Source organism: Notamacropus eugenii, chromosome 5 (genome assembly GCF_028372415.1).
Source record: "Notamacropus eugenii isolate mMacEug1 chromosome 5, mMacEug1.pri_v2, whole genome shotgun sequence".
Classification (NCBI taxonomy): domain Eukaryota; kingdom Metazoa; phylum Chordata; class Mammalia; order Diprotodontia; family Macropodidae; genus Notamacropus; species Notamacropus eugenii.
In genome coordinates this window covers 144,219,747-144,232,030 of record NC_092876.1, presented here as the reverse complement: position 1 = coordinate 144,232,030, position 12,284 = coordinate 144,219,747, and the positions used below count along the sequence as shown (strand labels likewise).

Sequence of the window (12,284 nt, the reverse complement as noted above, 5' to 3'; positions counted from 1 at the left end):
AAATGTATTGCATCAGAGAGTGATCAAGAGATAGATAGACAGACAGATGGAAAGAAGTGTTCCAGGCACTGTGCTGTATTGCAGATTTAAGGAAAAGAAAAGAAAAGGGCCACTACTTTCAAGCAGCTTCCTTTGTAATGGTGGAAGACAGTACATTAAAAGGGAAGTGAGGACAGGAGGGGTGGGGAGTCATGCTTTGTATAAACAGAACAAACAGAATTTGCTGGTGGGGCTGGGACTTTTGATGATAGGTTGGTTCCCAGTTGGCTTCAGGGTGGAATCACCCTGGGGAGGCCAGCAGCTGGTATGTGGCTGGAGAAGGTTGGTGAGTGAGCCAGGAGGGAAATTGTGGGGGCAGGAGGGGAGAATTTGTGGAGAATTCTCTTGTTAGGGGTGGAGAAAGAAGGATCAGAGAAGTCTTTCTAGAAGAGATAGCATTGGAATTGGCTAGATTTGTGACCCTGGGCAAGTCACTTAATATCTGTTGGCCTCATTTTCCTCATCTGTAAAACAAGGAAAATGATAGCATCTTCCTCCCTGCCCAGGGTTGTTGTGAGGATCAGATGAGAGAATAACTGTGCCTGGTCCCACAGTAAGTGCTATAGAAGTGCTGGCTGCTGTTAGCATTGTTATGAGAAGTGTTGTTGTTGTTAAGGAGCTTCAGAAACTAAACATGGAGGAAGATAATCCAGGTATCCAGAGCAACCTGAGCAGCACCATGAAGGGATGAAGACTCTGGGGATTCAGGGGCCAGGGAGATCTGGTTTAGAGGAAGAGTATGTGAGAAGATTGTAAAGCTAGTGGAGGGCCTTGAATGATCAACAGAAGACTATGAAGATCCTGGAGCAGAGAAACGTGACCAGAAATGTGGGAGCACAGCAGTAGTGATAGTACCAATAAATAGCTAGCATTTGTATAGTGCTTTAAGGCTTACAGTATTCCTGTTAATGTGTACATTGTTTTCCTGGTTCTGCTCACTTCACTTTACATGAGTTCATGTAAGTCTCGAATTTTTCTGAAAAAATCCCCTTCATCATTTCTTATAGCACAATAATATTCCATCACATTTATATACCATATGAATTGCCCAGTTGATGGGCATCCTCTCAGTTTCCAGTTCTTTGCCACCATAAGAAGAGCTGCCATAAATATTTTTGTTTATGTGTATTCTTTTCCTTTTTCTTTAATTTCTTTAGGTATAGATCTAATACTGGTATTGCTAGGTCAAAGGCTATGGCAGTAAGAGCCTGAACTAGTATATGCTGCCAAGTGTTCATCCAACTTCTTTTTGAACATTTATCATGTCAGGTACTTACTATCTCATGGGAAGGAGTGTGTTAAGTAAATTCACTAGCTTATAGTTTGAGGAATCAACTTGCTACCCTGTTTTGAAAATTATGATGATGTTTGCAGCTCCTGCCACACTCCTCCCATTCCCCATTCTTTATCATTGATCACAAGAATCAGTTCATCAGTCTTATCTACAAGTCCTTTCTCTGTCCTCTGATGTCATTCTTCTTGACCACTCAACTTTAAGTCATTGAATGTAGGTAGGTGCTCTTCTGCCATCTTCTCACTTATCTTGGGTTTTAGTCTCCCATTAACTGTCTTTGTACTAGCCTTCCATTGTCAGGAAATAATTCTTGGTGGAGAAGACAAAGGAAGTAGAGGCTGAATAGTTCAACTTTCTTTCCTCTGATCTTGTCATCTTAAACCATCCCCAAGTAGTAGTTCTTTCTCTTCCTTATTCCTCCTCTTGATGACATCATTTATTCATTCATACATTCATTCATTGTCCTTAGAATTTAAGTTAAGTTTCATTTCACCTTGGCTTTAGCTTCTTTGAATCAGTCAACAATTATTTATTAAGTGCCTCCTGTGTTCTGAGCGCCATGCTGAGCTGCGGCAATACAAAGGCAAAACTAAATTTTTAGTCCCTGCCTTCAAGGAGGTAACAGTGTTTTGTTTTCTTGTTTTTTTGTTTATTGTGGGAAAATAATGTACATGGATAGATTTGTGGTGGGTTCTTTTTTTGTTACCGTTCTCCCTATGGGTTGGGGAGCTACTGATGAGGAGCTTCTTTTCCCAATGTAGATCTACAAGTTATCCTCTTAAAGACTGTAAAGAAAACTTAGCTGGGTTATTGAAAAGAGTAGAGGAGAGGGAAGAGTCAGAGTGGTCTTCAGCCTTTCAAACCTGAATGAGTGGAAAAATGGCAGGATATTAACAGAAATATAGACATTAAGGGAAGTGAATAGAGCACTGAATGAATCTAGAGTCTGTAAAACCTAAGTTCATAGAATCCAGCCTCAGGCACTTATTGTCTGTGTGACCTTGGACAAGTCACTTCACCCTTGCCTGTCTCAGTTTATTCATCCATAAAATGGGATAATAGCACCTACATCCCACAGTATTTTTAAAGTGCTTTGCAAAACTTTAAAGAGCTATATAAATGCCAGCTGCTGCTACTTACTACTACTACTATTTTGAAGGGCAAGATGATGAATTTAATTTTAATCTAGTTTTACTCATTGAGCCTGACACCTAAGATACTTGGCCTTCATAGCACAGATAAGGAACCACCTATGTAGATATTGGGAGAGGGTAAAACTTCCTCAGCATTAACAAGGGAGGAGCTGAAAACTGAGAAGACTGCTACTATCGGATTTCCACTATGACTTTTCTAGTGTAGGTGTTTAATGCTTAAAGCACTATTGATAGAATATAAAGTTGTATGCCCCTTACTCTCTAGGGACAGAACCTAATGTATTTTCATTCCTGGGCCTTAAATAGCTATATCTATGGAGTATTTTCCTGCCTAGGAAACTCTCTAGACCAGATTTTCTGTCATTATCATCCTCTTTATCTCCTGGCTCTGTTAAAATCTTTATGCTTTCCACTATCTTTTGAGCTAGTTTGCTGATGTCAAACCAAAATTTTTCTTTCTCTGAGTAATTGTGGAGCTGGACAGTTTGTAACAAACCTTCAGTTAATTGTTGTTTTTTTAGTCCTTGAGTCCAGCTCTTCATGACCCCATTTGTGGTTCTTTTGACAAAGATACTGGAATGTTTGCCATTTCCTTCTCCAGCTCATTATACAGATGATAAAAGTGAGGGAGACAGGTTAAGTGACTTGCCCAGGGTCACACAGCTAGTAAATATCTGAGGCCAGATTTGAACTCAACAAGATGAATCTGACTCTAGACTTAGCACTCTATCCACTGTACCAGCTATCTGTCCTTTTAGTTAATTATTTCCAAACAATTTTTCTTTCTTTGAGATGACTTCGAATTAAGCATCCATTAGTTTACATTCAGAATTAATAGCTTTCCCAGTGGTCAGATTCAGTTTTTTAATCTCTGTAATCTTCTGAAGTCAGATTTCTGTTTATTATCATGAACCTTTATTATTATCCAATCCCTAGAAATAGGAACAACTAGGTGGCGTAGAGCGCCAGACCTGGAGTCAGAAAGACCTGAGTTCAAATGTCGCCTCAAACACTTAACAGCTGTATGACTTACTGCAAGTCACTTGATTTCCATTTGCTTCATTCTCCTCATTTGTAAAATGAGAAAAATAATAGCACCTACCTCCCAGAGTTGCTGTGAGAGTCAAACATATTATTGTTATTTGTTTTGTTTTGTCCAGTTTTCTGTGACCCCATTTGGGATTTTCTTGGCAAAGATGCTGGAGTGTTTTGCCATTTCCCTCTTCAGCTCATTTACAGATGAGGAAACTTGAGGCAAACAGGGTTCTTGCCCAGGGTCACACAGCTAGTAAGTGTCTGAGGGCAGATTTCAACTCAGGTCTTCCTGACTTCAGGGCTGGCACTCTGTCCACTGTACCACCTAGCTGCTTCCCTGTTTTGGCAGTCTAGTGAAGACTATATACCCCTTCTCAAAATACTGTTTATAAATTAACAAAATATACAGGATTGTAAAGAAAATCCATTATACTGAAATAGTTATTAAAATATTAAAAACAAATTCACAGATCCTAGGCTAAGAACTAAAGTTGTAATTCTTTTTGAGAATGCTCTCTTCATCTCTCTCTTGCCCTGTTCCTTCATCGAAATTCCAAAGAAGACCTATTCTTTTTCTTAGTCTAGTAGCCTTAGGTATTGGAAGGTTAGATATACAATACCAGATCTCAAACTGTGCCACAAAGCAGTAATCATCAAAACAGTTAGGTACTGGTTAAAAAATAGATCCATGAGCAGAACAGATTAGGTGCACAGCATAGTGAAGCAAGCAAACCTAATAGCCTAGTTCAGGAAATTCAGAGATTCTAGCTATTGGGGTAAGGACTTAGTATTTAACAAAAACTGGACAGCAGTCTGGCAGAAATTAGATTCAGACCAATACTTCACAACTTATATCAAAATATGCTCCAAATGGATAGCTAGATAGAAGTATGTTCCATCATAAATTAAAGGACCAAGGAAGCAATTATTTGTCAGATCTAAAGATAGGAGAAGAGTTTATGACCAAACAGAAGATAGAGAGGATCAAAGAAAAGAAAATGAACAATTTTAGTTACACAGAGTTAAAAAGGTTTTTTACAAACAAATCAAATTTAGCTAAGATTAAAAGTTAACTAGAAAAAAAAATCTTTGTAATCATTTTCTCTGAAAAAGGTATCATTTCCAAAATATACCAGGAATGGATTAAAGTGTGTAAGAATAGGAGTCAGTTTGCCAATTGCGAAATAGGTTATGAACAGGCAGTTCTCGGGGGGAAAAGAAATCTAGGCTATCTATAGAACAGGAGGAAATGCTCTAAATCACTGAGAATTAGAGAAATGCAAATTAAAGCAACCATATTATTCCTTTCCATACTCCTCAGATTGGCAAAATTGACAGAAAAGGAAAAAGACCAGTGTTGGAGGGACTTCAGAAAAAACAGGCACATCAGGCTGGTGGTGGAACTGTGAATTGGTATATAATTCTGGAAAGCAGTTTGGATTGTGCCCCCAAAGTTAGTAAATTATGCATACCCACTGATATTATGACTAGGCTTATACCCTCCAAAGATACCAAAAAAAGAGGGAAAAGTCCTATATGTACAGAACTATTTACAGCCACTTTTTTGTGTGGTAACAAAGAACTGGAAACTTAAGGGGATGCCTACATAGGAATGACTAGAATGTGAGGGAAAGAGAAAAATAATTTAAATATAATTTAAATTAAATGTATTAAATAAATATAAATTAAACAATTTAAAAATAAAAAAGTTTGGTACTGAGATTTTTAATAGGAATTAGATCTATCAACCCTCTGATAGTCCATCATATAGAATAGATGCTTGCTTACTTTATTCATATGTAAGATTATTTCTGTAAGTTTTTAAGTTTAAGATATCAGGTATCTAAAGTTTGGATATAATTCTGCTTAAATCTAAGACAATCTTTATAGATCATGCTGTTCAAATAATTTCTGTAAGACACTTAAGTAAGGCAAAAAGATCCCTGCTACTCCCCAAAGTAACCTATCCCTTTTCCAGAGAAGGAAAAAAAGCAAAAAAACCTCACGAATTAATAGGAAGAATGATGCTAATTTTAATAATACTATCAAGAGATATGTAAGGAACTGTTGCTGTTTAGCCCAGAGGAGACTTTGGAGATGTAATTGCTTTCCAGTATTTGGAAGACCATCAATAGTTCCGGGGAGCAGAACCGTAACCAGTGGTTAATGTTACAGGGAAACATTTTGGCACAAGAACAACGTTCTGACAATTAGATCTTTCCCAAAAGTGGATTGAGCTTCTTCATGAGTCCTCTGTCCCTAGGTGTGTGTATCTTGTCTATCTCTAGTGATAAGAGAAAATTGGTGTTGAAGATGAACTCGAAGATTCACTGATTCTGCCACACCAGAAGGAATGAACTTTGCATAAAGAGTTTGTTTTAAAATGAAAAAAAAAGGTGCCTTTGTGTTTGCCAGCTCTTGTCTGTATATGCAAGATTCCATCTCTCCCACGTCCATGTCTTTGCACAGGTCGTCTCCATGTTTAGTTTGTGCTTCCTCCCTCCCCTCGACTTCTACCCTCACCTGATTTACTTTGTTTAAACCCAGCTCAGTGCCACCTTCTTCACAAGTCCTTTCTGTATTGGCCTAGTTGTTACCTCTTGCTTAAAATTGCTTTGTATTATTTTGTATATACTTATGTACTTATTGTGTCACCCTCTTTGAATATAAGCTCCTTGAGAGCAAAGACTGTTTTTTGCTTTATCTTCAGCATCTAAGACAGAACCTTGAATATGGCAAGTACTTTATGAATATTTATTGAATTAAGTTGGATATGTAAGTGTGTGTGTGTGTGTGTGTGTGTGTGTGTGTGTGTGTGTGTGTGTGTGTGTGTGTGTAAGAGATTTGAAACAGGAACCAAATTCATCAACGTGCGTGGAAAAAATTAGTCTGGCTGTAGTATGCAAGTTGTGTTGGAGATAGGAGAGACTAAAGAAAGGGAGCCCAAGTTAAAAGGCTGTTATAGTATTGTAGTGTGAGATGATGCTGATAGTGGGGTGATATTGGTGGTCCTGGAAAGAATGGAAGGAACTAAAGCAGCATTGTGGAGGAAGAGTCAATAAGATTTGCTGATTGGGTGTCATAGGTCTCTAGGATTAGAACATATGCGATTATAAAAACAAGCTTTCTTTTTGAAGGTTTAAAAAACACAATATGAAAAACATGCCCCCGCCTTTTTAAAATCGTAACTCATAGTGACACATTTGATCATTCTCTGACAACATGGAGTGAGATATTGATAACTTTGTTTCATATTTTCTTCTTACAAATACTTTCATTTTCTTCTTACTGCGTCAGTTTAAGTTTTGTAAAAATTTAATTAATTCTGCTTAGTTCTGTGGGAAAAAAATTTAACTAATGTAAAAATGGCCTTTACCCTGTATTGTATTTTTTCCTGATTCTCCGCAACTGTAACACAGTGTCTTTTACATAATAATAACTCAACAAATACTTGTGGTTAGCTGATTCCTTCAAACAGAAAATCTTGGTAGAAAAAATTGCTGATTTATTTTTCATTCCTTATTCTCATCCATAATTGAGAAAAGTATCCGATTTTAAAGTTCTAACTCAGAAACTGAAACCTTTCATGGGAAATATTTAACTTTAGGGAAACAGTGTATTTCTTTTAGTGTATAGTGATCAATCAATTCAGTCTTTATCCCTTTTATAGGTGCCTGTGAAGGAACATTGGCTTGTTCCACCTGTCACCTTGTCTTTGAAGACCACGTATTTGAAAAGTTAGAAGCAATTACTGATGAGGAGAATGACATGCTTGATCTGGCCTATGGACTAACAGACACGTAAGATTTTAGGGATACTTGTAGGTCTGAGTGAAAAAGCTAAGGATTTATGAAATCATTTATTTCAAAGACTAGATACTTGAAAATAAGGTCTCTTTCACCTTACACATTATACTTATAGTTTAAGTAGAATGATGCTATACATATGGCATTTCTGTTGGCTAGATTGGAATCATAAATACTTTTAAATGGTTATCGGTTTTAGGTTGAAACACGGTATAGTAAAATTTTCATTAATTGAAATAATTTATTTGGAGTTTTCTTAATAATTTATTTTGACTGGATGTATATACATATACGTATTCAGACAAACATAGGGCAAATTTAAATTGAGAGATCACTCATGAATTTTTAAGGACTTTAGCATGTACTAGTAACTATAAATAATTTTTATCTATTCAAAATTCTCTGCCACATGACACTTTGTTAGCCAAGTTATTTTTCATTTAAGCCAAAACTGAAGTTGCTAAGTCCTAGGAGGTGTATCATTAATGAATTTTATTTCATGTTTAACTATATATGACCCTAATCAGAAATCAACGTTTTTCAAAGAAAAATTAGGAATAGATCAGGGACAAAGAGTCAATTTAAAAAAAAGAAAAATTTAGTCCCTTCTTGTTGGGAAATGAGACAAGATCTCTGATTGATTGTGGGAAAAACTGTTTTCCTTTGGGATTTCAAAATAAAGCAGTGCACCTATGTTTGTTATATCCTCTGAATCTTCAGGAGCCATAATCCCCATCAAATCTTTCTTCTATAAGAAAATGTCAGAGTTTTCTGTGTAACTATCATCATCTCATGCAAGTAGTCAGTTAAAACTAAAGAGTGTGGTGTTTGTTTTTGTTTTTAACAGATCACGCTTGGGCTGCCAAATCTGTTTAACAAAGTCTATGAACAATATGACTGTCCGAGTACCTGAAGCAGTCGCAGATGCTAGGCAGTCCATAGATCTGGGCAAGAGCTCATAAACTGCAGACAATAAGAACTCTTTAATGGAATATTACCCACATTTTTGTAACTGTAGTTAATGTAATTAAATGAGAATTTGCCGAGTAGAATTTATTGCTATTCCTAGCTTTGCTATTTTAATTTACCTTATAACTCTACTGTATTTTGTAATTTTTAAAAATTATGCAGCCTTTTTATTTTGGTTAAATTTCAGATTGTGTAACATTGTTATAAAAATGCACATAAAGTTACTTTATATTTGTGCAGTGTTTTCAACTTTTCAAGTCGCTTTTACATTACCTCATTATATAGTCATTATGCCCTATGAGTCAGGTGATATTATCACTAGTTGAAATGTGCTGAGGCACAGAGTGGTTGGGATGTGTCCTGAGACTAGAACATAGGTCTCTTGACTCCTTGACTTTTTCTAGTAGATTGTGTTCACCATCAGGTTAAATAAAACAGGAGAAATTATAAATGTTCAATCAAGAGAAGCTTCTGAGTATGTGTATTAATGCAGAAAAACATATACTGCTCAATGAGCTGCTTCATTTTCTGAATAATATGTTAGAACATATAAAGATAATTGCCTCTTAATATGATCTTTTAGAATTATGAATACTTAAGATAATTTGAACATAGGTGCCCTATGACAAGTCTGGTCTTGACACTAAAAAATAGAGGAATACTATAATGGAAAGTGAAATTCTTGATTCTTTTCTAAGTAGTGTAATATGAACATTTGTAATCTTTCCTAAGTGTTTGATTTGTAATATTCCTTAACAGTGGAATGGAATCCTTTTAAAATTCAGCCTTTTTCTGCAGAGCCAGAAAGAACAAAAGCAATAATTTTAATGGGTATTGCAATATGTTGGTTGTATATGGAAGCAAGTTGGAATTTTCATTTTGCCTTACAATAAAATAATAAATTCATTAGTAGGTTGTACAGTGTAGCTTTTGGAACTGGAATAAAACCTTATGAATCTGGACCAACTGAGGGGAAAAAGCTAACCTTAAATTAGTAAAAGTTTTGAAGAAGTACAGGATTATTACCTTAAGCCACATGTGGCAACATGAACTCGTGTTGCTTAAAGTTATTTCCATATTTATTTAATATATAAAAATTTGTAGTTATGTTGTTAACATATGAATGATGCTTTTAAAGGGCTTAAAAACACTTTAATTATATTAAACATTCCTCTCCTACCCTTGCTTACCTTATTCATTTGCTTAGCAATCTCTTTGTCATAGTCTTGAAATGAACTTCATTCTAGATAGTAGCTAAATTTATCACATATTCCAAATTAGTGGGGTCTAAATTAAAAAGGTTCATTGAGTTCATTCTAGAATCATAGAATTGAAGATTTGGGGAGAAGCTGCAAGGTAGTAACCTCATCTAATCCCCCTACCTGAATCATGAATTGCTTCTTATCTGATGCTGGGAGACCTTTAGTGATTAATTGTTGTTGACAGCTGTAATTGTTAAGAAATGCTCCTTATTTTCAGCTAAAACCTGCTGCTTTTAACTTTTACAACTTCCAGGGCCAAACAAAACCAAAAATCTTTTACTGATTTTCATAAAAATCATAGCACTCCATTGTTACAAATTTGAGGTTTTCACTTAGAGATAAATTAATTTTTAAAGGCTTAACTGTGGGGCCTTTCATCCACATGTAAAAAATCTGACTTTTGTCATTATTGTTGCCCTGAACTGATTAATTGATCTTTTTTCCCCCTTTCATTTTAATGATTTGAAAGATAATTTGTGGTGGTTTATTTTGGTTTTGTAGAGAATACTCAGTTTTAATTTGCAGTGCCTAACATTTCTTTTGTTCTAGCACACTACTATTGATTTAAATGGCAATGACTGGGAGAGATGTACTTCAATTCATGCAGCCTTAAGTTGTATTTCCTGGCCACTGCTTGTTTAAAAATATATTTCACATTCTGTGAAATCCTGCCAAATTTAAGCCCCACTTTTTCCTCTGCATACAATAGTATGTTCAACAAAGCAACATGGGTTTCTTTTCTTATGCTGTATTTATTTGGTGCAGTCCAAACCACACAATGATTAGGTTTCATTGTGATGATATGGACAAACTTTCCTATTCCAAGTAACAATGTCCCTTCCATTCTAGCTTTGTATCAGACAGTCATGTAGTACATGAAGACAAGCCTGGGAATCAGAAAGTCTTGCCTTGGACGCATACTAGATGTGTGATCATGGGCAAGTTACTTAACCTCACAAGTGCCTATGTTATTCAGTAAGCTTATAAATTATGTGCAATTTACCAATCTGTTTCCTTTCTTTAAAAGGAAAAGTTTGAGCTGGATGACCTAGGTGGCTCTTCTAAGCTCTTAAATCTGGGATGTATCTGGGATTTGAGATGGAGAAGGGAGTTTATACACTGGGAGTTTTTTTAAATCAATAAAATCACAGGTGCACACTCAAAAGTGGTTATTGTAATAATTGTGTGGTAATATTTCATTTTCGTAGAAAAAAAGATCGATTTAATGTCTGTATTGTGGGTGTTTATAGTTTCATGGTACAATTATAATTTAACTTCAGAGTACCTACTTAACATGAATGTTTCATTTTTCAGGGTTATGGGAAAGAATGTCTAGTGAAAGCTATTAAATATACAATTTAGTGTAACTTTTAATTTTGATTCATTATACAATTTCCCATTTTTTCCCCTCTTTTTCTTTTTCTGTTGATTTTATAAACTTTTTAATAAACTTTTAATTTATAATATAACTCTGCTTTTTATAAACTTTTAATTACTTGAAATTTTATGATAAATTACATCTTGGATCATCAGTTTTCTTAAATGGAAAGACTTTAGTTTCTTCACTATGAATAAGAATGTCTTAAAAATTAAAGAACCATGTATCTAAACAAAGTGTGTAACATGTTTAAATGCAATCACACGATGTTACACACACTTTACCATAGTTTCCTATTGAGCAAATACACAGGCATAGCAGTGTGAATGTAGTTGTGCAGTAGGACTTCTTTAATGTGTCAGTATATCATGTTACACCAAGTTATTTTTATCTGAAATTTTAAGATCCAGCAAGCAGAAGGTATGCCTGACTAGTAGCACACATAGCAAATATATCCCCAGCTATAAATGGAAAGTAGATGTGAAGTGGAGGTCAGAAAAACATACCACCAGCTTTTCCGGAAGGACATGTGAGATTTTCATGGTAAAAAAAATCACTTCTCAAAACTACTAATTATAAGTTCTCAAATAAATTTTATTATTAATTAGCCAGTTACTATGATTTATTATTCCATTTATAGACATTTTTGAACATATTTAAAGCTTGTTTCTTGAAGCAGTCATCTCCAGTGTAGAATCATCATATAAGTTTTACTGATTAGCTCAGAACATTATGAACCCCTGGTCATGCAAATTGGAAGAAATTTACAAGAAACTCATGAACTTACACAATTTCTTCTAGGCAAGAATAATAAAAGTAGTACCCATAGAGAAGATTTTTCTTGGAAGACTTCAATAAATGACAAGTTTCTGTGTCTGTAAAATGAGGAGACTTGGACTACGTAACCTGGTTATCTAGTCTATACTTTGCTTTACAAATAATGGTGTGACTTAAGACTTATTAATAGAGTCATTGTCATGTCCAAGGTAAGCTTAAGACAGGAATCTTGTCTTTGTGCTTTTCACTTTCTAACTTCAAAATACTTGTTAAAAATATTTCAAATATGGAGTATTGTATAGAACATTGGAGTTAGAGTCAGGAAGACTGAGGTTCAGTTGTCTCCTCAGATACTAACTGTGTGACCTTAAACAAATTGCTTAACTGCTCTGTACATTGTTTTCCTCAACTATATATGAAAAGGTTGCATTTCATGGCGTCTAAGGTCCTTTCCATTTCTAAATCTGTGATCTTGCTATATTAAGAAATAATTTTTTTTGGCTATGATTTCCTTGTATTCGAGCTTCAGAACTTCTTTTTGTTATTAGATATCATTTATAATTACTAATT

The 12,284-nt window shown here is 35.1% G+C and overlaps 1 protein-coding gene across 1 annotated transcript in view; it reads left to right on the top strand.

Moving 5' to 3' along the window:
• Positions 1–11,028, top strand: part of FDX1 (ferredoxin 1) — a 35,167-nt gene extending 24,139 nt beyond the window's left edge. The window contains exons 3-4 of the mRNA XM_072611163.1: positions 7,193–7,322; positions 8,176–11,028. Coding sequence (XP_072467264.1) covers positions 7,193–7,322; positions 8,176–8,290 — 245 coding nt within the window. The 3' untranslated portion in view covers positions 8,291–11,028. The remainder of the gene's footprint in view (positions 1–7,192; positions 7,323–8,175) is intronic.
• Positions 11,029–12,284: the final 1,256 nt, after the last annotated feature.